The sequence below is a fragment of the Myotis daubentonii genome, chromosome 4 (assembly GCF_963259705.1).
Source record: "Myotis daubentonii chromosome 4, mMyoDau2.1, whole genome shotgun sequence".
NCBI lineage: Eukaryota > Metazoa > Chordata > Mammalia > Chiroptera > Vespertilionidae > Myotis > Myotis daubentonii.
The window spans coordinates 103,332,146-103,360,077 of record NC_081843.1 but is presented as its reverse complement, the minus strand read 5'-3'; the positions used below and the strand labels follow the sequence as shown (position 1 = coordinate 103,360,077).

General features: G+C 40.7%; 1 protein-coding gene across 5 annotated transcripts in view; it reads right to left on the bottom strand.

Moving 5' to 3' along the window:
* Positions 1-27,932, bottom strand: part of CTNND2 (catenin delta 2) — a 782,618-nt gene that overhangs the window by 137,332 nt on the left and 617,354 nt on the right. For all 5 annotated transcript variants that reach the window (XM_059694779.1, XM_059694782.1, XM_059694778.1 and 2 more), the window contains one exon: positions 9,166-9,349. In XM_059694779.1, the coding sequence (XP_059550762.1) occupies positions 9,166-9,349 (184 nt within the window). The remainder of the gene's footprint in view (positions 1-9,165; positions 9,350-27,932) is intronic.

Below are 27,932 nucleotides of genomic sequence, written 5' to 3'. Positions count from 1 at the left end.
CATTTTTCCTCTCAAGTGTTGCCCTAATGAAATATCCTGCACGGATTGCTAATTCTCTCCTGGTGTCTGCTCCTCATAGGATCTGTCTGAGGCAGCATCCTGTCCTCAGTGTAAATAAGCACACATGTTCTTGGGCTGCTTCTTGCCTCTGCCTAATGGAATGTGGTGAAGTGGGTGGAGCCCGGCTGTGGCATCACACAACCATGCATTTATGTCACCCTTCCTTCTCTTACTTGCTCTATGACTTGAGGCAAGCTACTTTACCCGGATGAGCATCACTTCGTGATCTCTAAAATGGAATAGAAACTCCTATCTTACTGGATTATTGAGATAATTCCATTAAACAGCATGCATTTACCAAAGGCTAATTTCCCCCTAATAGTATTGCAGCTTCAAGGTCCAATTTATTACCAGGTATGGTCAAAGGTCAAGCCATACAAGAAGGGTGATGCCCCACTTCGGGTGTCCTCAATTAGGGATCAAGTAAGAGAACATTTGGGGTCAGCTAGCAAATGCCCTAACCATGCTTTACATTTTCTCTTACATCTAATCAGGGACATCTAGGCCAAACCTCTCCTCCACAGTCCTGGAACTTGAGGCCAAGGTCATGTGGCCTAGTTTCCCACAAGATATATCAAATCTGGGGGTCAAATATAGATTTCCTAATTCCAGATGAAAGGTCATTTCAAACATATTCAATATTTAGATTTTAAGAGGAATATGTATAGAGATTTTCTAAGAGCCTTCCTTTATTTTTAAATCATTAACAATTTCATCAAACTACAAGACTTTAAAATAGTTAACTATGTAAACCTCAATTCAAGAACAAAGTTAGTAGTTGGTTTTAATTTTTATGCTGTTATATAGAGAATTTCTTGAAGTTCCATGGGTGACTACCTCTTCTTGGAGGTAAGGAAAGGAAAGTATTACTTCTACTTGAAAATAGAGACTGAAAATTAATGATAGTTAAAATTAGAGAATACGTATACTTTGGTTTCTATAATAGAATGAATCAAAATATGCTTCATACTGGTCAACATGACCTTGCAAGGATGTTTTAATTTACTAAAAATTATTTCCCAAAGCGAAAACAAACAGTGAAAGCCAACTATTACAGTATTGTTATAGTCTAAATTGTCCCCCCATTCCCCCCCCCCCCCCCCGCCGACCCCAAATTCATATGTTGAGGTCCTAAAAGCCAGTACTGCAGAATGTGGAATGTGGCTGTTTTAGGAGATAGTGTCTTTAAAGTGGTAATTAAGATAAATGAGGTCTTTAGCATGGGCCTTATAAGAAGATGAGATTAGGACAGAGATGCACAGAGGAAAGACCATGTGAGGACACGGCGAGAAGGTGGCCGTCCACAAGCCAATGAGAGAGACCTCTGAGAACCAGCCCTGCTGACATCTTGATCTCAGACATCTAACCACCAAAACTGAGAAGCAATCAATTTCTGTTGTTTAAGTCACCCCATCTCTGGTGCTTTGTAATGACAGCCGTACCAAATGAATTCATATCAACCACCATCTCCTCTGATTGGGAGGAAGTGAGCTAGAGCAATGCATCTTGGGAGGTCAGAGCCCTCATCAACAGTGGAGCTGCTGAGGGGGAAGCCCATCCATCCTCTCTGATGGGGTCCTAAGACCTCCTACTCCTTTTGCCCTCCAGACCTCTGTTTCCTTCCTTAATAGAGGATGTTCATTGCTGAGTCAGGCCTCCGGAACCCCAAACATTCACTCTGCATCCATAATAGACACAACTGAACAAAAGTGGAGAGCTGCTCAGGCGAGGAGCATCTTCTGCTTTAGGGCCAGGTGTGGGAAAACGGGTGTGAGTGGGTGAGGGGGTCTCCTCTGTTCAGAGCATCCACACACACCAGGTCCTTCCCTTTTGAAGGACCTGGATAAGAGTGTTCAAGTCAGCTGGCACACATCCAGAGCTCATTATACAAGACTTAAAAAATATTTTTAAAAACAGATCCTTCTTAGATGAATAATATTGGCAACCAACTGAACATAATAGAAAAACAATAATAATTCTTCTTACCTGTGGTTGAGTCCCATAAAATACATGTCCTCGGGGCTTTCCAGCCAGAGTGTGATGATCACTAGTATTACTTTGTGACAGTGTTTCTCAAGGTCACTCCGGAATTAGTGGTTCCATGGGACCAAGCACTCATCCATTATATGGGTAAAAATGACTAATTGAGGGTGTGAGTTTAATTATATTCATAAGCAAAGGCATAGCGCAGCTCCTCTGACAGGCTTAATAACATTCTCATGTACACAGAGATCGATGGGAAAAATTAGGGTTGTATATTGTTGTCCTTCAGGACAAGATGCCGAAGTGGGAACAGAATAATAAAAATAAATAAATGACTCAACAGCAGCAGGAAATGAGCTGTGGAAGTTAGCAAAGCCAGCCTTATGCAACTCCTTCAGCTGGAGATAAGTCCTAAGCATGCATGACTAAAGGGAAGCCGCCGCTACAGTCCCAGAGAGCGGAGTTGTCTTCCTGAGCTGCCAGGTTAAAACGTGAAAAGGGTGTTCAGCCAGGGCTTCACCTACAGTTCTCTCAGAAGTGATGATAATGGCCGAGACAGGGATCTTTACGATATTGATTTGTGATACTGTAATTGGGAAGCATGGTCATGCTTCACATTAAATTGAGAAAGCATCCAGCGGCTGGAGCCAGCTTCCTTAAATGATACTGACATCATGTCACGTGCCCTGCATGAGCACCTACAATGACTTTTAGCCCTCGGGTGTATCAAACAAATCCATGCCACTTTCAGAAGCTAGTTTAAAGGCAGGAAGGAAAGGGAGGCTCACCCACAGGGGCAGAACACGCACATCGGATCCACATGAGGAAAGGTTGTTTCCTGGCCACCAGTGAAGGAGTTGGATTTGAACCTTCTCTCGCTTGGGCGGCCACATCTGGCTGCGGAGCTCAATACCGTTACAGGTGATGTTTTGCTTTACACCTGAGCCATGGAGGGGAACGCTCTTGTGCATGGAGAAAAACCACTCCCTATCTGGGTCCATTCCAGTGTGTGGCCACTGTTTGAGGACAGGCAACTTCTTAGAGTTATTTACCCCATTTTTCTCCCTGTGCTATGTTCTCCAGTGGCTCCCTGGCTTTGCAGGCCCCCTCTGGGTTACTTAGTAGGGCAGTGATGGCGAACCTTTTGAGCTCAGCGTATCAGCATTTTGAAAAACCCTAACTTAACTCTGGTGCCGTGACACATATAGAAATTTTTTGATATTTGCAACCATAGTAAAACAAAGATTTATATTTTTGATATTTATTTTATATATTTAAATGCCATTTAACAAAGAAAAATCAACCAAAAAAATGAGTTCGTATGTCACCTCTGACAGGCGTGTCATAGGTTCGCCAAGACTGTAGTAGGGGTACTAGGGCTGCCAGAACAAAATAAAACAAACTAGGTGGCTAAAAGCAACAGAAGTTTATTCTCTCTTAATCTGGAGGTCAGGTGTCCAAAATCAAGGTCAGCAGGGCCACACTCCCTGTGAAGGCTCTAGGGAATAGCCCTCTTCCCCTTTTCCTAAGAGCTTCCAGCAATCCTCGGACATCCTCGTCTGTGGCTGCATCACTCCCATTTCTGCCTGTGTCCTCACATTACCTCCTCTGTGCGTCTCAGTGTGCATGTCCTTTTCTTGTAAGGGCACCTTCACTGGATTTAGGGTCACCTTAATCCAGTATGACCTCATCTTCACTTTACTAATTATACCAGCAAAGGCCTTACTTCCAAATAAGGTCACATTCTGAGTTTTCTGGTGAATATAAAATTTGGGAGAACACGTATTCAACCCCTACAGCGACCTCAGCCAAGATAAGCTTGTCCACAGGCTGAGCCAGACTAACCTTGCCTAGGCAGCATCCAGGCCACGGTTGTTAACACATGTTTTTGGTTGAAGGTGATTATTATTCTGTCCACAGATTAAGAATTCGGTTACACATTGTGCAATGAAACAATCGTGAGTACAAGACTGAATCTATTTTCAGGGCTGAATGGCCTGGCTCAGGCCACAGGGAAGCAGTTTCCCTGGGGGACCCTCAGTCACAGCGATGAGGAAGAAGACTATCAGGACAACTTCATGCTTACCACATCCTACAACTCTCTCAGGTCTAGCACATTTCTATTAGGGCATGATTTAAAATGGTTTTTATTAACAGCTAAAGCTTTAGTCAGGCAGAATTGGAGCAAAAGATAAAATTTAGAAACGGGAGAGAAATGAGGGAGATGGTGAGCATTAGTGCAGATGTGAGGTGCGGGGAGGAGGGTGTGGGTGGAAGGAGGCCTGTGGAGATGAGCCCCGTCCCCTGCTAATCACCCCGGGCTCTGAGGTCCACTGCCCCCATCTGACACGGCTTCCCACAATATAGCCACCATCATTTTATCAAAATGGAAGAGATTAAAAAATTTTTTGTATTTCTATACTGTTTCCTCAGTGACAGAAAGTTCAGGAACAAATAGATCTGCTTTTGAAAAACTCCATTTCCTACCCAAAAATAAATTTTAAAAGAAAAAGGCGCCGAAACCGGTTTGGCTCAGTGGATAGAGCGACGGCCTGCGGACTGAAGGGTCCCAGGTTCGATTCTGGTCAAGGGCATATGCCTGGGTTGCGGGCATATCCCCAGTAGGAGATGTGCAGGAGGCAGCTGATCGATGTTTCTCTCTCATCAATGTTTCTAACTCTCTATCTCTCTCCCTTCCTCTCTGTAAAGAATCAATAAAATATATTTAAAAAAAAAAAAGAAAAAAAAGAAAAAGGGCTAGGGGCATTAACTTTTCATTTTATATTTCACATATGCTTAAATTTTTGCTATGTCAACATAGGACATCTTCCCCTGAAAGTTTACCAGGCCTTTTAGAGAAGGTAAGGCAAGAGGCTCTTCCCTTTAGAATGTTCCTATGAGCATGCCCTGTGCTCCATGCTTGGGGAGTATGGCACCACCATGGATGTTGGCTCAATATCTATCGTCAAACCGCAGGCTTGAGAAACTGGGTAAAAGACTATACCAAACTGTCGGAGGATTACACAGTGTTAGCATCCAGATTTTAGCTATTAAGTAAGGCTTTGGCCTTTTTTCTAACTTACATTTCACTCTGATAAACTTTTGGATATGTAAAAGCAGCAAAATTCGCCCTTATAACATTTTTTTTCTTTCTGAAAATTCAAAAGGTGATCTTCTTTAGAATAGTAACTGCTTCAAATCTGAACCTCCGCTTCCCACCCTAAAAGTACATTAACAAGTTTGAATCCTGCTAGGAACCAAAACCAAGAGTAATGATTTCTGATAATGATCTGATAAATTACCTACCATAAGCTCTTTCTGCTGGCCTTGTGAGTCACACTATGTTAGGAAAAGTTTTACTTTCTTTAACATATTATTGTAAACATATCTTTGATATATTCTTTTACATATTATAATATTTATATATTTTATTTACCTATCCTTGAAACTAAAGTTACAGAAACTATAAGACAAAAATATTAACTCATTTTAAGTCATCGATAAAAGAATGAAGGATATGGACAAATAATGTCAACTTTATTATCCTAGGATATGCCTTAAAATATAGTCTTATCTTAAAAAGTACTGGACAAATAATGTCACTTTATTATCTAGGATCTGCCTTAAAATACAGTCTGATCTTCAAAAAGAAAGGCACCCCCCCCCCCTTTGCTCTGGCTGATCATCTAAATTGAGAATTAAGATGTTGCTGGAGGAGCTACTGAACTTATAATAAATTTGAGAAGAAACAACATACAGACAGTCCTGACTTATAAAGGTTTAACTTAGGGTATTTGGACTTTAAGTTGGTGCAAAAGCTATATGCATTTAACAGAAACTGTACTTCACATTTTTTATTTTGATCTTTTCTCAGGCAAGTGATACGAAGCACAGAAACTCTCTCCTGATGCTGGGCTGCAGCTGAGCCGAGGCTCCAGCCACGCAATCACCAGGGTAAACAGCTGATACTCTACAGTGTACTGCGTTGCCGGCACATTTTAGACATTGCGTTTTGTGATTTTTGCATCCCATCTACAAAATGCCCATCTGTGTCTTTTGCTTCTGGTGAGAAAGAAGAGAAAGGCAATTACTCTTGAGATGAAACTCAGGAGAATGGCCCAGTGGTAAGCTATTGTGTTTTGAGCATGTTTAAGGTGGGCGAGGCTAAGCTATGATGTTTGGTAGGTTAGGTGTATTTAATGTAAGGATCTATGGAAATAGTTCACAAAGCTACAAATCAGTGACATTTAAATTTAATCGAACGGAACAAAATATTGATATTCACTGTTGCCCACAGGAAGTATCTTAACAATCAGGTGCACAGCGTATCCTGGTAAATTCACTGCTCCACTCTTCGTCACTTCTCCCCACCTGTCCCCACTCTGTCCTGCACAATCGCTCCCACACGCAGCTGACCATTGTGTTCTCTTGGTCAAGATTCACCATAGCTTTCTACTCCTAGAGACTCAGGTCTATGTTCCTAACTCTGCATTTCCTGAAGTCCCCTAGGGTTATAGACCACCTGCAGATCCTGGAATCCCTCCGTGTCGTGTCAGAGCACGCCTGCCACTCTTTCTGGGCACAGTGCTCAACCACTGCATTGACTGATGAAGTCCTTTCTCTGTTTGGCCCAACACCCCCTGATTCTTGAAGACTTTTTGACCACACTGGCTAAGTTCATCACCCTCTCCCCAGCCTTTCCTTCCCAACTACCCTAAGATATTACACTAGGGTTTATTGTATGGGTGCCGTTTTCTTGCAGTAGAATCTGAGTTTCTGAAAGGCTGGGACTTTCATGTTTATCTCTGCCTCTCTGGGCACACAGCAGGGACTCAGCAAATCCTTACGGATAGGCTGTTGAAAGGCAGGCACAGCACACAAAGAAATTTCTTTAATGTAAATAAATTCTTGGCTTTGTTTGAAAAATGAAGACTATAGATACCTCACATACTGAAATCTAGAACCTTCCATCATGCTATAAACATTTGCGACTGTTTTGGTGTGTTGCCAACATTGGTTCTAAGTAGGTAGCAAATAATAGTAGAAATTTATTGAAACCTTTCATTTACTGAGACTTAATTTGATAAATTACTTGTAGCCCTTTACCAAGGCTGTTTTCTTCCTCTCTTTGTCTACCCTGCTTATCAATGTGGAATGATTCATAAACACGTTCAAATAAGAGAAAGATAAATTATATTTCTTTTTGTAGAAGGGCAGAAATTAAATTCAGGGGGAAGTGAAATATTCACCATACACTGATGAGTTTGGCTTTGTTGCTCAAAGTGGGAAAACCCTAACCCTGGTTGCATCCACACTAAGGAAAGTCAGTGTGGTTATAGGAAACTCTTATCTAAATCAGAGGTCTTCATTTTTTTGCTCCCAATGATGTGGTCACTCCTGGCCAGTAGCAGAAGCAGCACCTGTGTGCATGAACAGAGATGAATGGACAGGCATCCCATTCTAACCTCTTTGCTCTAGGTCACATCCCAGACCCTAAGCTCAGCCAGATGAGCTACAAAAGGGATCTGTGAACCCACATTGGTCTAGCTCACCATATGAATTTTCATCGAATAATGTTGAATGTATGCTCAAATTGGCGGTGGCCTACATCCTTATCTCAACCACCATGAATATTTAATTATGTTGCTATATTATTCAGGGAGAATTTTACTTGATGGCGCTAACCAGGTCTTTGCTGACTGTACTTCTACAATTGATTCTGAGGCGCTCCTGTGATCTTCGTTAGGAATGACGACAGACTACAAGTCAGGAATGCTCTGTAGGAAAAGATTACTTGAATAGTTGCAAATAACTGAAATCAGGTATAAAGGGTCAAAAGTGCCTGCAGTTGTAGCTTTGGGAGAGTTTTATTTCTTATGCTGCACAGGATGTTTCAGGATGATAATAGACTTTAAGAAGTTATAAAATAGATGGCTCAACAGGGGGGCTTGGAGAGCTGTACATTTGGCTTTTGATGGAGCCTATCCAGAGAAACCGTGTCCAAAGATCATTATTTTGTGACCTTGAGGGAAAGCAAACTCGCCGGAGGACTTCCTATTCCTGCCCATGAATGCATGTCGATGTTTATGGAGGCAGACTCTCTTTATCTCCCTCTATGCATGCACATTTCACACAAGCACACACGCCCCTCTTCAACACTGGAGGCCGAGAGCACTGCTATAAATATTCATGAGGTAATTATTATTAATGTCACCAAGGTGATTTTGTTCCTTCTCAATAGAGACGGGTTTTTGCACCTAGAAACCAATCAACTGTAGGAGAAATGGCAGCTTTGCGCCAGCCCAACAAAAGCAATCCTGCACGTTTTACTTTTGAAATATAGATTATTTGACTAGATATTTTAAGTTATGTTTTGCCCTGCCCCATCATAAATCTTATCCAGTAGAGAATTCCAACTCTGGTGTACAATGCAACATCCTTGGGAGCACAGTTTCTCGAGTTTGGAAGAACTTGATTATTACATTCTTTTCTAAGAGCAAAAATTAAGCAAAACATAAGGATGATTCAAAGATACCTCAAAAGATTTCTGGGAAATGATTTTTATAAAAATGCATTGGGAGAAAATTACAACACATTTACTACTTTTATTATTGAAACTATTCATACAATAGGCCTTATAAGATAGCTATTGTAAGAATTATAGGTTCTTGCAATCACAAAGAAAATTTTTAAAAAGCTACTGGCAACAATTAACTAGATCCCTATGTATATAGGTCATGGACTCGCCCCCAACTACCAGCTGACCTGCCTGGTTATCCTATGTGCATGATATGCCATAACATGGGAAATTACTGGGAAGTACTGTTTTCCATCAGAGAAAATGAACTATTTTTGGTTGAAATGAAAATGTTTGTTTTTTTGCCCAAGACCTCAGAAAATATGATAAATAAGTTGAATACTGGTATAGGTACAGGACAGCGGGAGATGCTTACACCTCATCAGCACCTCACTAGAAATGTTTTCACTAACTTCTCGTACTCCATTGCCATATCAGCAGTCATCCTTTCAGACACTCTGATCTTGAGTAAAATAGCAATTAAAGTTACAGGAACAGTGAACATGTATGATGACAGCAGGAGGCGGCAGTGACATGGGACTCACCTTAGGCATCCAGTGGCGTTTCGCAGCACCTGTGAGGAATGCAGCTGTATTTTTCGGTCGTCCTGAAGGGGTGAATTTTCCCAGCCCGAGTGGGGGATGATCACGGCATTGGTCAACACTGCCAGGGTGTCCTGGATGATTGGCATTTTGAGAGCATCACAAGATGAGAGATTCCAAAGGACTCCTGCAAGACAGATACAAACAGAGCTTTTGGATGGCCACTGTTTTCTCTCATCTCAAAATGGTTTTCCTTAATCAGGTTAACAGCATGAGCAGAGGGATTAAGGTAGTGTGTCCTAGAGTGCACCTTTAATTTTAGAACATCTATGTAAACCCATTAAAAGAGTGCTGTGGCCCAGCCAGTGTGGCTCAGTGGTTGAGCGTTGACCTATGAACCAGGAGGTCATGGTTCAATTCCTGGTCAGGGCACATACCAGGTTGCGAGCTTGATCCCCAGTGTGGGGCATGCAGGAGTCTATCTCTCTCTCCCTCTCCCTTCCTCTCTGAAATCAATAAAAAATATTTTTCAAAAAAAAGAGTGCTGTGACTATCTGACAAGTGGGTAGAGAAACTGTGACATGATTAACTTTGTTCCATCAGGGAGGCTAAAAGGTTGAGAGATTTGATTGACTTGAGGATACCAATCAGGCTTCCATTTCACTATTAATACAATGGACCCAAGTACCCAAATTCTAACCAAGACCAAAGAGCAGTGAAAGTTGTCTGAATCAGACTATCAGGGTACGTTAGTCTTCTCCAAGACCTCTGTATGCACATGTGGTCTGTCTGATTCACTCAGTGTCCACGGAGAACCAACCATCATTGCATGACCTTATGAGAATCCAGCGTCAGGTCTGATGATGAAAGGCTTAACAAGAAATCTAAATTTCCTGTCACTTGTGACAGTTTTGTCAGCTTTTCCCTGAAAGCAATGCTTAAGGAGGAGCTACAGATTGTTTTCTTATATAGCAACAAAGAGAGCTGTAGGGCACGTCTTCCAAGGACAGAGTATAACAGTTATAATGCAGGCCGAGCAAAATAAAACATTTTTAGAACAGATGAAATATTTCCGGCTTCTACATATTTTAAAAAGAGACTTTAAAATGGCATTAATCTTAGAAAGGCCATAAGTACTGAATATACATATAATAATATCACTTGAAAATGATTTTAAAACAATTATTCTTTTTGTTGTTCAAAGAGTATACATAGAGGGAAAAGAAACTGAAAGTGCTACTCCATTTTACTATAAAAAAGATTGCATTCTCTCTCAAGACTAACATAAATAGACATCATCAGTGCAGATATTGGGGAAAAACAGCACAGTTGTCTTGAGAAACACATCTTCGAACTTACTTGTTTAATAGGTTTTCAATAATTTTAAACATGCGATTGTATTTTTTTCTACTCCTAACAAACAGACCACATTTACTTCTGAAATTTGCTTTGCTAGTTTCTTGCATTGCGCATATTGACCTATCAAAGCATATTAACACTAATCTGAAAGTCAATAGTGTTAGATTGTTAATAACTAACGTAGCTAACAGTTTTAAATTAATTCTATAAACATGTGACTTTAGAGACAAACTCTTCCAACTACCTTTCAAAGTAACCTGTGCTGGGGATTTTATTAAAGTAAATGAAAAGGAAACAAAATGTTGCCTTGTATGTACAAATCAATCCTTCAGTACAGGGGGCCGGCTTGAGGGCAATTCCTGCCTGCCTGTTCTTTGTAAATGAAGTTTTATTAGAACACAGTCATGCCTGTTCATTTACAAATTGTCTATGGCTGCTTTTTTTCCTATAAGGGAAGAGTTGAGTTTTAGGTACAGAGACTGCAGGACTCACAAAGCCTAAATAACTTACCATGATAGAAAGATTTTTACCTTGATAGAAAGATTTGCCCACTTCTGCGTTAGCATCAATATTTTCTCTACCTTTTTGAGTTGCATGTTTGCATTGCTAGTAAGATCCTAAATTGAGTATGCAAAAAATATTCAATGGTACACAGAAGGTGCTTAAATATATTTTTGGATTTGGACTGATTTGAAATATTATCATATATATTTATTTTGTTTTAAATACTATATGAACCTGTTTCTTTATTCATCCCATTGAGAAATGTTTTATGAAATTTTGGGTAATCAAAATGATTATCTTTGTTCATTTGCAGTTTCACAAAAATGTTCTTTTTTTAAGTAATTAGTTTTTCATTTTTAAACAAGCACATTAAAATGAAAGTAATATCTACCCTAGAATTAGAGGATAACTTTGTAAAATGTCACATTAAAGAGTTTGCGACTGTTCTTCTAAGTATACAATGCAAGCATACAGAAAAAAAACACAGAAGTTTCTTTCATTCCAAAGTCCTGATCTGAAAATACTAATACATGAAAATTGAGGTTTGCAAATGTTTTAAATTATGGTTGATATGCTGTGCTAAAAAAACATACTCCCTCTAAAAACTAAATAGTAAAAGGGAGACTTTTATAATTTTACATGCACGAAATTTAAAGGATTGTACAGGGATTTTATGATAATAAAGCAATTTTTACTATTTCCTAACCATCAGAAAAGAGGTCAGAAGAGGGGCGGAAAATAAAAGAAATATGTGAAGGCCTAATATCTCATAGGCAAAAAGTTGGAAAAGAAGATGGGATCCAAGGTAATTCTTTATTGGGCTTTTCTCTCCTTTCCTTTCTCATTAATTCATTAATTAGAGTAACCTAATTCAGAATCATGCATGGACAGATGTTTCCTAGTTCACATTCATTCCACCTTCCAGGCTGGCTCCATCTGTGCTTCACATCCCAATGAACTTATCAGAATGCCTGACCCAAATCTCCAAACTTTCCAGCTTCGTTTCTATCTGCAGCCCACAGCACTTCCTGAACTTATGAGAACTACAGGTGGATCTCTGATCACCGACAGCTTTACCACCTCTGTTTGGACGAGGACTTGGCAAAGTGGATGAAATGTGGCAGACTTTCTTTTGGGGGGAGTTCAGCAAACTAGCTGCAGGGGGCCCACAATACTTAGAATTTTGATTAGATTATGCAGGCACCAGAAATAAGCTTGAGTGTAGAATCAGCAGCCTCAGGGGACATTTGAGATAATGGGCGACATGTCTGGCAGGAGTCAAAGGTGGGAAACAAACAGAGACACACACACACACACACACACACACACACACACACACACCATTAGTATTGGCCAGAGAATGATTAGTGGACAAAAATGAACATATTTAGCCGAAACCGGTTTGGCTCAGTGGATAGAGCGTCGGCTTGCGGACTGAAAGGTCCCAGGTTCGATTCCGGTCAAGGGCATGTACCTGGGTTGCGGGCACATCCCCAGTAGGAGGTGTGCAGGAGGCAGCTGATCGATGTTTCTCTCTCATCGATGTTTCTAACTCTCTATCTCTCTCCCTTCCTCTCTGTAAAAAATCAATAAAATATATTTTAAAAAAAATAAACATATTTAGACATTCTTTGTGAACACATGAGAAATAGGTGTTTTGCTCAAACTTGTCTTCACTCCTTTCTCTTTCTTCTGTGTTGGTTTAAATGCACAAACATTTCCGACATTCTTTTCAAATGGTGGAGCCCAATCCTTCTCCCCATGAGTGATTCACTCTGACCAACAGAATATGGTGGAGGTGACCGGGAGTGACTTCTGAGATTAGGTCATAGCATCCTCTGAGCTGTCGCAAATGGCTTGAGGGGCAGCCTGTTTCCTGCTGTGAGAACCCCAAAGAATCACTATGGATGGGCCCAAGTGGAGAAGAACTGAGGCCTCCAGCCAGCAGCCACATTGAGGGATGGATCCTCCAGCCCAGACCAGCCTTCAGCTGATGGCAGCTTCATGAGGGGCCTGACCAAGAACCAGCCAAATCTGCTGCTCCTGGACTCCTGACACTCAGACTGTATGCGGTTAATGTTTGCTGTTTTAAGCTGCTACAACTTGGGGTGATTTGTTATGCAGCAACAGTAGTTAATGTCCCTTCCCTTCCCTCTCAACCTCCCACTCTCCTTTTTCCTTTCTCCTGCCCTCTCTGTTCCCTTTGTCTATGGGGCTCATTCTTCCCCACACAACACATTCATCCCCTAGTTTCTCCTCATTCTAACTTAGATCCACTTGTTCCCTCATTCCTTGCAAGTCCCCTATCCTCTTATTGAAGTCCATCCTGAGAGTATAGAAGACACAGGAAGGAGGATCCAGCTCAACTTTGTAACTACATTTAAAATGAATTTTAACTTAATTGCAAGTGATATTTAACTTTTAAAAATGTGTCCTCTTTATGTTTGAAATTTATAAATGGCTGAACACTTTCTTTAAGTTGGAATAATCCTGTATTAGTTTCACACTGCTGCTGTAACAACATTCCACAAATGTAGTGGCTCAAAACAACACAGATTTATTATCTTAGCTTTCCAGACGCCTGAGTCTCCAATGGATCCTAGGACTGTGCTCCTCTGGAGACGCTAAGGGAGGGTGCCCTTGTCTTTTTAGGCTTCTAAAGGCTGCTTGGGTTCCTTGGCTTGAGGCTGGCGTCACTTTCACCTCAGCATCCACATCACTTCTCCTTCTCTGACTCTGATCCTATTATGACACTGAGGTGACATGAGCCCACCTGGATAACCAGGACAATCTCCCCATCTCCAGATCCTTCTCTGTGCAAAGTCCCTTTTGCTATGGAAGAAAACATTCACAAAATCTGAGAATTAGGACATCCTTCGGGGACCATTATTTAGTGTACCACATATCCCCTTAAAGCAGCGGTTCTCAACCTGTGGGTTGCGACCCCTTTGGGGGTTGAACGACCCTTTCACAGGGGTCGCCTAAGACCATCGGAAAACACATATATAATTACATATTGTTTTTGTGATTAATCACTATGCTTTAATTATGTTCAATTTGTAACAATGAAATTGGGGGTCACCACAACATGAGGAACTGTATTAAAGGGTCACGGCATTAGGAAGGTTGAGAACCACTGCCTTAAAGCATTCTGTTATGCTTAAAATAAACCTCTAATTGTAGCTTCATGATCAGGACTTTCCCTAAATTTATCTTCAGTCAGATCCTTTCATTCACCATTTGCATTCCATGCGTATTAAGGACCTGCTGTTGTGGGCCAGGCTCTGTTGGATCCATTGGGCACATTAGTGAATGCCATCATGGCCTTTTATTACTGCAACTCTAGGCCCTATGCTCTGGCCATCATGGCCCTACTTCTTCTCTTTGAGCACACAGGCTCGTTTGTAAGGCAGATCTCTTGGACTTCCTGCTCTCTGTCTGGACCATTCTTCTCCAGGACTTTCCAAGGTTGATCCTGGCATCTTTAAATGTGCCAAACTCAGAGAGACTTTTTTGGATCAGTCTAAACTACCTTCCCAGACACTTACTATCAGACATCCTATTTTAATTTTCAGCAGAGACCTCAGCATGAATGCCTACTTCCTCTGCTTTTTCATTCTTTGATTTTCTGTCATTCGCTTGCTCATTGTTCTTCCTCACAAGGTCCCAACCATGAAATGAAAGCAAGGACCCTGTCCGAGTGCTCACAACATACAGAACACAAAGAGCACATAGAACATACTCTGACACACACTAGGTGCTCACCAAATAGATGCCAAAAAAATAAGAATTAGTAAATGGATAACATGACCCTTACAGGATGGCATGTGCTCCTAGCATCAAACATTCTTTAAGTATCATAGTGCTAGCAAAACAAAGTGACAAATAGCAAAACATAGTGCTAGCAAAACAAAGTGAAAGAATAAAATACAGGTGCAAGATGTAATGTTACAAATAATAAATCCAAATGAGAATACAAAAGTGTCATTTCAGGGGATTATAACTTTTGACTCTACAGAACTTCTCTACATTTAGCTAGTAGAAAAGAATTTACATCACTAAAAAACATTAATCAGTTCAGCATTAGAAGGCTTATCTCCAGTGCTTCATTTGAGTAATTGTCTTATATTAACTCTCTCATAATTCAAATTAGCCAAAGCAATACAAAAAATTCAATTCGTGGAAAAACTGTGGAGTAAATTGAATTCACAGTGGTATTCAGCAGCCATAACAAGCTACCCCATTTATTCTTATCTGAAAGTAACATAACAATGTTTTAGCATTTTGGCTGATGATCACTAACAAATTTTAATTTGCCCGATGAAAATATGCTAAATTTTTCCAGATTTTAATCTGTAATAAAATTGTTTTTATTGCATCTTTCCCTAAATTATATGTATTCAATAGCTTTCCTTTATCAGTATAAAATTATTACTGTTTCCAAATATAATTTTGACAGTAGGCTTAGTTGAGAAGACATTTAAATAACTATTTCAAATATAGTTTATTATTATTTCAGGCACAAGATGGCTCCTTTTCTTGAGATTATCCATATTCATGAGCAGTAATTGGTTTATTAAAATTTCTTTAATAAAATCTTAATTACTTTCATAGGCTTCTTTACTTTGTTTTAATAGAGGGTGATTGTGGGGTTTTTCCTAAAAGAGATGTAGGCTATCATGAAAAAAAGAAACTGAGATTGACAAAAGGAAGTATTTTAATAATTGCAAGCCTTAAATCATGATAAAATCAAATACTGCCTGTGGCTATGCAAGACTTTCCTATGACCCCCTCAGTTGCTATTAATCTTTAGACCTAAAATTAAATCCCTGAACATGGTAAAGCTAAAACCAAAAGAAAAGTTGGGCTGAATTAATTTTAAATGAATGCTTCAAACTTTTTAAAATTAATTAAAAATCAACTTAATGTATATATGAAGATTTATTTTAAACAAATATATCATTTATTTTATTCTGACAGTGGAAGTTTGTGCACCTGGGGAAGGGAGAGAAGAAGAAGAATGGGGACAAACAAGTTTACTATTTTAAAGTCAAGGTTAGCCCTGGTTGGGGTGGGAATGGAATGGGACTTGGGGGAATCCATCACTACCTTCCCCATCTATACCCATTCACACCTTAAGTCATGGGTGGGTAGAGGGTGGCTGATCAAAATCTGGGGGCCCATGACATCCTGAACTCATGCAAAGTGTATGTGTGTGGATGTGCAGTGTATGCATGCATGTACATGTGTTTCTGAGCATGTACGTAAGCACTAGCCTATGTGCAAGTGTATTCATGGGTGCATGTGCATATGTATACTGTGTGCACACACATGTGTGCATCTGTGTTTATGTGTGTGTGGGCATGTGTATACTTGAGTAGATCACATAAATACTCCCAACTTGTCCCTTGAGAAGTCATGACCCTCAAAGTGCGACTGTAAATTAGGATTGTTTCGTGAAAACTTCAAAAAGATTTAGAACCACACTGATTTAATGTTTTTAAAAATAAAACTGTCATTTATTTAAAAGTAAAAGTGATCTTGATTTGATGCTAAAGTTTACCAAAATGTTGATAAACGTTGAGAACACCTGTTCTCTCTCCATAGCCATGTGGCCATGTGGGCCCCACACAATGGACTGCAGCTGGGAAAACAAGCTAAGCTATCCAGATGCTAGACTGGACTGGACTTAAATATGGAGCAGAAACTATGGGCAATGACCCTGCTGAAGACAATATTGGACTTCTTCCATTGCAGCATAGACTGAGCTGGGACTTAGAGGGAAACTCCCTTAATTTTACATAATCAATAAAGCTTTCCACACAACCCCACGCCCTATGGGGGCTCACGAAATTCTTTTCCTCATGGCACCCCAAGAACTCTGCTTCCACTAATTAATAGAATGATGAATATTGTGACAGAGCCTTAATGGATTTTGTCAATCGAATATCAGTATTTCTAGCATGTATGGGGAGAAAATAAATTCTATGTTAAAATTTGAAGCTTCGTCTTACTTTTGTAAACCTTCCCTCAAGAGCAATTCATTCTTTGACAATAACTGATCCCACCGCCCAATTTAAAATAAATCTAAATTAAGACTTCTATTAAAAATTAAAAAATGGGTAGTTCTTTGTCCAAAACTCCTCATGTTTTCTTTTAGGAGTGCCAGGGATGGGCTGCCCAGAACACATGACCTCTAAGATTCCTGCTTGCATATTCCAGAAGAGGACACTGCAGGGACCCTGAGACTCGGATGAAGGTTAATCCTTTCAGAATCGGACTCACTGGATCCTCCTAAGCTGAGAGTCTCCCTGAGGTGGTTATGGAAGTGGTGTAGGCTGGGAAATGTGTGGGGCGAGCTGGAGAAGAATTGGATCGTCACAGTCAATAACTGCAAACTGTCATCCTGCTAGAAATATGGACAGAACTTGGTTAACTCCAGAATGGGTGAAGAGTGAGCTGTTCTTTACATTAGAAAGCAGGTCTGATCTCTGTTAACAGGCACCATGCAAATTCTGGTTTATGTCGATTAAGTCCACCTGGGCCTCCATGAGACACTTTAATTCTTGACATTTTTACATAACTTTGTGACAAGATACAGCCATCAATGTTGAGATGCTGCCCTGTTCCACAGCCAAAACTGATCCCACAGCACTCTGACACGCAAGTTTTGGCAGAGACATCATACATCAGAAGTTTAGACCTCGCTGGTACAGACTAGTATAAGCAAGAGGCTCATCTTCACTTACATTTTTGATTAGTACTTCAAAAGAGTATCTTCACTGCTGTTTTCAGGGCCTGAGTGAATTTAACTTAAAGTTGGATAATTTTATAGAAAAAAGATGATGACTAAACTTTTTTTTGAAGAAAGAATCAAAACTCAAGTGTGTCTCTTATCTCTGTCCCATTCCAAGTTGGAGTCTGCAGATTCTAGTTTCATTAGATTTCTTCTTTCAAATGCTTACAATACAGGCTGTCAGGCCGGATTCCAGTTATGAGAAACAAGGCTTGTCTCAATTGGGATAAGGCAACGCAGTTCCTACCTAAGAGGGGGAAGCTCGCGCTACAGCAATTTTTAGAAAAGTAAACTGTATTAAAAATCAATTTGCATGTGAAGGGTACCAGAATATGCCATCACCAAATATACCTCTTTGGTTTATGAATAATTTTAAGCTAAAGGCCATGAGCGTCAACAGAGGAAGGAAAAGCTCTAAAAACAGGGAATGAGCTGTCCTTTTATAAAGGAAATTTACATTAAACATTTTTTATTGATTACTTTGAGAGAGACAGGAAGAGGGAGAGGAACATCAACTTGTTCTGCTTATTTATGCATTCATTTGTTGACGTGTGTATGTGCCCTGACCAGGGATGGAACCCACAGCCTCTCTGTATCAGGACAGTGCTCAACCAACTGAACTACTTGGAGGATGTCTCTCCCTCTCCCGACTTAAATCTAGATAACAAAGCTTACTAATCAATCCTTGTTTATCATACTTCTCCAGTCACCTTCCCATAACTTGCCTCAGATGGTATGCAAGCCCAAATCCAGCCACCTCTTTGGGGTCCTCTTCACTGGGTGTTCCATGTATGTGAACAATGCTCGTATGAATAAACTTCTGTTTGTTTTTCTCGTGATCATTTGTCTCTTGCCTGTCTAAATAGCAGAAGCCCAGCTGGAGAACCTAAGATGGGAAGAGGAAAACATTTTTTCCTCCCCTAGTGAGATGTCAATGTCTGATAGCAGCCATCTGTGAAAGTCATGGGTTCGTGTTTGATCACAGAATATTATAAATGAATCACAGAATACTGTATTTCTCAATTCCCCAGGGATCAACATTCAGGAATATAAAGTTGGATTTGCTTGAAACTATACCTTCCTTCAATGACCTTGGGTATTCCAGAACCTTGAAAAAAATGTCACCAAAGCATCAAGTTGAGTTTTATAACATCTGGAAATTCTTCCTAAAAGTGACTGCAGTTAAAGATTACGTCCTTTTATTTGACAACTGACATGTTCTCATATGTGCTAACAAAAATGAAAGCTTACTTATACTTTGGTTGTGTTTCTCAGTAGTTCTGTGCTTTCCAAGTTATATGTATTAAATAAAGTAACTAAGTTTGTCCTTTTCATAAATGATGGGAAGGAAGAGAGAGAGAAGGGAAGGGAAGGGAAGGGAAGGGAAGGGAAGGGAAGGGAAGAGGGGATGGGAGGGGAGGGGAGGGGTGGGGCGATTCAAAGACAAACATTCCGATTATCTGATGATTTAAACAAAAAAGCATGGGAGGAAAAAACCACCATAGTTTCTGGCCCTGGGTTAAATGATACTGGGACAGACTAATCTAACCGCTCCAGCAAACACCTGCCTCTGAAGTTCAGACTGTGAATAGATTAGTTCGTCTACCAAAAGTAAGTTTGCTCATCAGAACACATGCCAAGACGCCTGCCTCACTGTACCATGGGTCCACAGCTAGCATGTTATAAACTCTGCCCCATCCCAATTGTTTCCTACATTGCAATACCCACCTTAAAATCACCCAGCCAGGGACCCATGGCCTTATAAATAACCCTGCCTAATTTTCAACACTGTCACCATTGCCTCTTTCCAGGGAGCATTCTCCCATACTTCAGTAAGTAATAAACCTAGATCGACAGGTTTTTCTGATGGCCTTTGAGGGAGCTGGCAGTTAACCAACCATGGGAATTACTAAAAATCAGTCAATAGCTAACTTCATCTGTGGTAAACACAGAGCCTGGCAAATGCCTGAATCTGCAGAGCATCCATTAACCATGATAACTTCATGTGAGAAATAATGGTTATTAAGCTGTTTGCAGCTCTAGTAAGTACTATAACCCAGAAGTTACACAGCCCGCACACTTCTCATAGTAAACTCTCTGGATGGGCCTAAGGTGAGGAGGCCTGCTGTGTAACCCCTGTGAAGACAGGGAAGGCTATCACCTTGGGGATTTCTTTCTCAGACTGTTGGTAGCAGATCCTCCTTATCCTTCTTATGGGAGTCAACATCAGGATTCAAACTGAATTTGTGGGAGTATCGCTAACTAGAACCCTTGAAAAGAAGAGAGTTGGGGACACTTTTACATACCAGGGCCATTTTAAAGTGTACCCTTGGTCCCTGTAGCTCTCAAAGAAAAGCAGCCTTTATGAAGACATGGCGACAGAGTGAAGAGTGACAGCTGGAAATCAGAGACTGAGGTTCTAACTCAGCTCTCATCTAGTCAAGATTAAAAAAAGGTGCTGACTGAATTGATGAATAATCAAACAAATAAAATTGTTGGGTCAAGGATCTCAAATTTCTACGGGGTGTCCAAAATAAGATCACATTGGGGGAAAAACAAACAACAAAGAAACCTCAGCCCAACTTCTCTAACATTTCTGCATTCTTGTACATTGGGATCTCTGCTAATTACCTTGCATGCATTAACTCATGTAAACCTTCCACCACTTCCATTCTACAGATGAGAAAACTGAGGCACAGAGAATTAAGCCACTTGTGCAATGGCATTTCATTTGTAGGTGAAAATGAAGGTCAGACAAGAGTTTGACCATGACGCATATGAACAATCAGACAAATGTCAGGCACATAAACTTGCTACTTAAAATTTGAGAGAGCTGATGGGCTGGCAGTGCTTAGAAGCAGCATAGATGAATACAGAATGTTCTGCTTTTCATCTTTTGCCAGTTTCTCTTTAGCCTCGGGTCAGGTAGCTTGAGACATTTCAAGAACTCATTTGAGTTAATAGAACAAAGAACATTCTGAGTTAATAGAACAAAGTTTTGAAACAACTTTTACAAATACATTTTTCTTGCAAACACTTAATTCTGCTGACCTCTATTAAAAAATAAATATCGCATGATCTCACTCATTTATGGAATATAATGAACAACATAAACTGATGAACAAAAACAGATCCAGAGACAGAGAAGCATCAATCAGACCGTCAAACCTCAGAGGGAAGGTAGGGTAGGAGAGATCAACCAAAGGACTTGAATACATGCATATAGGCCAAAACAATGGACACAGACAATAGGAGAGTGAGGGCATGAGTGGGGGGTGAGTCTGGGGGGTATTGGGGGGATAAGGACACATATGTAATTCCTTAATCAATAAAGAAATAAAAATATATATATACAGCTATGCCCAGCCAGCATGGCTCAGTTGCTGAGTGTCGACCTATGAACCAGAAGGTCACAGTTCAATTCGCAGTCAGGGCATATTCCTGGGTTATGGGCTCGATCATCAGTTTGAGGAGCGCAGGAGGCAGCCAATTAATGATTCTCTCTCAATCTTGATGTTTCTATCTCTCTCTCTCCCCCTCTCCTTTCCTTTCTGAAATCAATAAAAATATTAAAAAATATACAGCTATCATTTTTCATTGAAAATACTGGACAAAAATCAGATTGACATGCAGGGTAATTTAAAAACGAAATTCTTCATCTAGCTACCACATTAATTTTAAAACTAGGTCTTATTTTCAATTAAATCAAAATTGTCTGATTCTGTTGCTCCACTATAGTAATACCAATGGTGATCATAACCCTCATTTATTGAGCCATCACCATGTCACATGCACTGTCTTATTAAATCCTTACCCCCACCCTGGGAGAGAGGTGCTGCTATTGATTTCATTTTACAGATTCATAACTAAAGATTTAGTGAGGTTGCAAAATCTCTCAAGGACTGGTAACAAATAAGAGACACAGCTGGGATATAAATACAGGTTCTCACACTCCACATTATCTTGTCTCTCAGAGACACTCTATTCAGAGGTTATTTTTCATGGAAAATATGATGATAGTGGATAAGAACAGGAAGACTCAACTGTAATCTCTGCTGATCATTCTCAAATTGATATTTCTGAGTTTCATTTCCCTAACAACTCCAAATTTGTACATTTGTTTTGCATATTTTCCTCTAAACATATTTTCTTCCCACTCATATTCCCTAAGCTAATCTGCTACCCAAATCAGAGATTTAGGGAAACTTTCCTATCCTTGTGCCACTTTTACAGTTTTCATTTTTCAGCAGAGATTTTGTGAGTGCCTATGAAAACAAAGTATTGCTAGGCGCTCTGGGTAATATGTAGTGAATTAAAAAGCATCTACTAGGGGAGGTAGAACATGTGTTTGTATGATGAAAGATAACACTTACACTATAGGGTTGTCTTTGACAGAATCCATTAACAAATGATGTGCCATGACATTCAGTAACAAAAGATCACCAAGGGAGGGGATCACGGAAGGCTATATGGGAGAAGGGTCTTTGGTTGATTCCTGAGGGATGAGAAGAATTAGTTAGGGCATGGGACTGAGGCACCGAGGCATCTAGAGAGAGCAAAGGCTTGCAGATATGAATAGGCAACAGGTGATAGTGCTAATGTCAATGGGTCCAGTAGTAAAGTAGATGCCTCCTAACATGTTAATTGAATAAAAAATATATTTCTTGACCTGGGGAGAACCAAGATGGCGGCATAGGTAAACACCAGAGATTGCTGCCTTGCACAACCACTTCAAAAATACAACTAAAAGACGGGACGGACATCACCCAGAACCACAGGAAAGCTGGCTGAGGGGAAATTCTTCGACTAGAAGGAAAGAGAACAGCATACTGAGACTCAGAGGAGGCGCAGTGCGGAAAATACAAAGGTGCGGAGGTGCGCGTGGAGCGGGCTGGTGGTTGAGGGCGCAGTTGTCGTTTTCAATTGGGAGGGAGGCTCAGTCTCTGAGCTCCAGTTCTGGGCGAGTCTCTAGGGACCCAGACTCAAACAGGAGAAGCGGGACTGTCTGGCATTGGTCGGAACGCAAGAGCAGCTTTCTCTCCGAGGTTTGCAGTGGTTGCTGGGACTCTGAGAGGCAGAGCCTCTGGGGACAGGACTGAGAGCTGCCATAACTGCTCCCTCCACCCGCCCTGTTGATCCCATGAGACCCGCCCCGCCCAAGCCTTGCACAGAGCCATTTGCCGGATAGCCTCAGGCAAAGGCTAGATTAGCACTTCCCCAGAGGACAGAATTTTTCCCACTGCAGACACAGCTGACTCTCACAGCCAGTTGGCCTGGAGGTCAAATCCCTCCAGTATTAACTACAACAATCAAGGCTTAACTACAACAAGACTGCACACAAAGACCACTAGGGGGTGCACCAAGAAAGCATAAAAAAAATGCGGAGACAAAGAAACAGGACAAAATTGTCAATGGAAGATATAGAGTTCAGAACCACACTTTTAAGGTCTCTCAAGAACTGTCTAGAAGCCGCCGATAAACTTAATGAGATATTGACAAGTGAATCTAAGAATCAAGTGAATAAATAATCTGATGAACAGAATGAACTGTTGATTATAATAGAATGAGGGACATAGAAAGGGAATGGACTGACTATTCTTGGGGGGGAAAGGGGTGTGGGAGATGCGGGAAGAGACTGGACAAAAATTGTGCACCTATGGATGAGGACAGTGGGTGGGGAGTGAGGGCGGAGGGTGGGGTGGGAACTGGAAGGAGGGGAGTTATGGGGGGGGAAAAAGAGAAACAAATGTAATAATCTGAACAATAAATATTTAATAAAAAATATATATTTCTTAACAATCGAAAGGATACTCATCATTTGTGCAATTGTCATTTTATTTTAGAATGGTAGTCATCCTATCAGTCATGGGGAAATTAAGAAAAAATACCTCTGCACAGGCTCTATTTCTGTAAATTCTGATGTAAGTGGTCTGCAGTTGGCTCTGTCACCAGTATTTTTGTGTGTTTTTTAAGTAGCCAAAGTGAAGAAACAGTGGCAGTTATTATATCCTAGCCCTGGTGAATTTAAGTGAGTTCATCAATGTCAGCTTCTTCCACTATGACTTGTTCTGATGAATACAGAAAAATTATCTGTTATGATCAAAGTGACTAGTGAGCTTTATAACAGAGATCTTTATACTTTCATGTCATCACGACCCAACAACTTCATTCAATCCTTTGGGTGTTCATTTATTTGATTATTCATCCATTCAGTAGACACACTTTGACTGTTTAGCACAGTGGTTCTCAGCCTTCCTAATGCCGCGACCCTTTAATACAGTTCCTCGTGTTGTGGTGATCCCCAATTTCATTGTTACAAAATGAACACAATTAAAGAATAGTGATTAATCACAAAAACAGTATGTAATTATATGTGTGTTTTCTGATGGTCTTAGGCAACCCCTGTGAAAGGGTCATTTGACCCCCAAAGGAGTCGCGACCCACAGCTTGAGAACCACTGGTTTAGCAGGACTCTTCCCAGACTTAGTATGAGCAAGCCACCTAAGGGTTCAAGTCCTCAAACCTTGGGCAGTTTTGGTGCAATCCCTCTGCACAGCTGGGGAGACAGTGGCGAGAAAAGGACAGTGGTGGTCTCCAGCCCCTGGGAGCTTTAGTGGGGCTACAAAGAACAGGATGTCAAAAGCTCCCGTAAAAGTCAAATCAGGCAGAGAGAACATCCTATTTAGAAAAATGCAAAGAAGGTCTGTATGGCTAGACAGTGTTTGGGATGGTCTATCAGGCACACCACCCTCTCTCTCCAGGCTTAGCTGAATTTTCAGCAAGAACTATATATTTGAAGCTATGACTTCAAGAAGAGAGTCAGTTGTACACATTCTCCCAGCTTTAGACTCAGGAGAAACCCCTGTGCTTTTGTTTCTACTTGGCTAGATAGGAAAACTGATGTTCCATTATAAATCCAAGGCATTCAATTTTCTGTTTCCTACCACCTCCATATCTACCATACTATGATGTCTCATGCTATGTAGTGAGGACTCTCATTGCCCTTGATAAAATGCCATGCCCTTGTGCTGAATCCGCCAGGCACCCAACCCCTCCAGCTTGCAGTTGGGTTCAGCCAATGGAGGAGTCAGTGGGAGAGGACAGGACAGGACAGGACAGGAGGAGAGAGAGCTGAGATGTTTTGGGTCCTGACGCTCCACATCCGTTACACCTCTTGGGATGACGCCCACTCTCCATGGCTCCTGATCTCCTGGGCTCTGGAAATACTGTGTCCTTCCACTATTTCCACTGATGACAGTCACCAGCCACCTGACTGCACGGGCTCAGTGCTTTAGCTCTGCCCACACCTTGGGAATGAGGCCCTTCATTAAATCCTCCCAGAATCTCAGCTGAGTGTGCCCTACATGTCCTTCTGAAATGCTGAATAGGGTGTGTAAGCAGAGGGCACATGCTACAAAGTTTCTGTTTTATCTATAAGGACAGTGGGACATCATTAAGCAGGTAACTGTCATAACATGTTTTATAATGCTTCACTCCTTCCTGGTGCATCCACAGCACTAACAAAGTGCCAGACAAATTCCCAATTGGTCACCCAATTACAAGAGTAACTTTTTTAAATCTTTTTTGAAATTATGATGAAATTTGCGTAATATGCAATTAACCATTTAACATGTACAAATCAGTGCCACTTCATATATTCGCAATGATACACAACCATCATGTCTATCTAGTTCCAATACACTTCCATCACCCCAAAAGGACAGCTGGTTTTTAAAGACAGCAGTCTGGAAGCTTCCAGCAGACAATGGGCTGAGATGAGGTAAGATGTGAGCAGACCAGTTAGAAGCCTCCCTCCAAATTCCAGGGGAGAAATAACCAGGTCAGCAGAGATGGAAGTGGTCAAGTCTGGCACACCATGTCTGGCCAGGCAGATGGATTAGCTATAGGGTGGGGGGAAATGGAGACATTCTGGCCTTGAACTACAGAGGTGAGGAGGCCTGGCGGGAAATGAGCCTTGCACTTTTGGATGTGGGAACTTTGAGGTGCCAGGGAGACAGCCAACGGAGATGCCCAGAGGCAGCCGTTGTATGAGTCTGGAGCACGGCACTAGAGACAGATTGAGAGCCCTCCGCATTGAGATGGTTATTTAAAGCTGCAGGACTGGATGAAAGTCACAGAAATAGAGTTTAAATAAAGATCTGAATGCCCAGGGTTGGTCCTGAGCACACTTACACCTAGAGTCTAGTGGCGAAGGCAGTTTGGCACAAAGAAGAAAAGCACTATAAAAAGTTCAGCGGCACAAACTGTTAAAGCGCGACTTCTTTTGAGTCTGAGCTGGTGCCTCTTCTGTTAGTTGCTGAGGTTTTTATTTAAATATTTATATCTCACAGGTAATCTGAATGTTAAAGTTCTCCTTTTATTATGGTCCTTAATGAAAAACCTATCCACAGTTCTCATTTAATAGCATCTGTTTTAGGCCCATCATTGGGTTGATTGAGGACAAATAAAAACGAGTCATTCGGCTGATCATTATGGCATGCATTCAGGAACTGTAAGCAGAACAAACTACATGAGGGAATAAAATCACTTATTTTAGGTATTTCCAGAATCAAGGCAGTCACAAAATAGCCAGAGTGTGGCAAAGCATGCGTAATGATAAAGCCTCTATTATGACTGGAATGTAAAGGGTAAGAGGATTTTCAGAAAACAATTTAGGAAAAGCGACACTCTTGCTTATTCAAATGCTATGTGACATTTGACAGCACTTCTTCCAGTAAAATTACAGAATGGATAGAGTGACTTTCAGAGATATTGTTGCATGTGCTGAACACATGTAATGCATTTATCTGCTGACTAACCCTTAGGTTAGTATAAACAGTACATTATTTCCCGAGAATTGAAGGCAACTGTCATTGAGTCTTTCTGCTGACGCTTTGGAATTTCTATGCTTTGTCTATCTCAAAACAAATTTCAGAATGTGTCTCTTTTTTTTGAAATTAGCAGTTTCTCCATGTGAATATATAGCACATAAAATAAATTACCTTTTACATTATAGTTAATTGTTATCGTATGTTAAGCTTCCCCTCCACCCTACAATGCATGGTTCGGTACATATTTTAAAGTTTTCTAAGATAATAATAGTATCTTTTCTGATTATAGCATTAACACATGGCAACCTGAAAACCATCAGTCTATTAAAAAGGGACAAAGAATAAGGTAAAAAAAAAAAAAGCCACCCAAAGATCATCAGATTTGGGGGGAAAGCTGCTGTACGTCTCTATGCTTATCATACAATCACGTGTCACTTTACAGAAATAAACCACAGCACGTGCTGGCTAACTCGCTCTTTGCATTTGTGTGCCATGGATATATTTTGGTATCAACAGATGTCTAGCTGCATCTTAATTTTTAATGCCTCGTAATGTTCTCTTTGATGCAGTGTTTTCATCCAATTGCATACTGATGGACATTTAGGTTGTTTCTAATGCATTTTTTTTTTCATAACAGTGGCTCTTACTGTGATTTTTAAAAATGTTTTCCATACATATTAACTCATTTGCTCCGAAGATTTTTTAAATAGCTCCTTAATACCCATTCCTGAAACCCTAAGGGCTGGGTGAAAAGTGAGGCAGCCTGCCAGCTGCTCTCCACAAAAGCCAGGCCCCGGCCCCCTCACCAGCAGTGCCCGTGTTGTGGCCCCGCCCAGCACTGCATGCCAGCAATCATGCTCATCCTCAGAGCCTAAGCCCAAACACGCTGTCTCCTTCCCACTGGCCTTCCTCTTAATTAAACTCCTTGTGAGCACATTAGCTGCTTGCATGCTGTTTCCTGAAAAGCCAGTTCACATGTTTTGATATTTTATTTCCCAGCTGGGCCATGCATGGTACTCAACACATAAATGAAGCTACTAAAAGTTGCAAACTTGTGAAGACCCTGAAAAATTTGGAAGATATCAGAACTAGCATTAATGACTACAATCATTATCTATTTTTCTTACTTTCAATCTTTATTTTGTGTAACCCTTAGTGTACTGATCCCTTTATTTCACTATTATAAAATTGAGTTTATTGGGGGTGACATTACTTAACAAAACCATACAGGTTTCAAGTGTACAACTTCACAAAACATCATCCGTATACTGTACCATGTG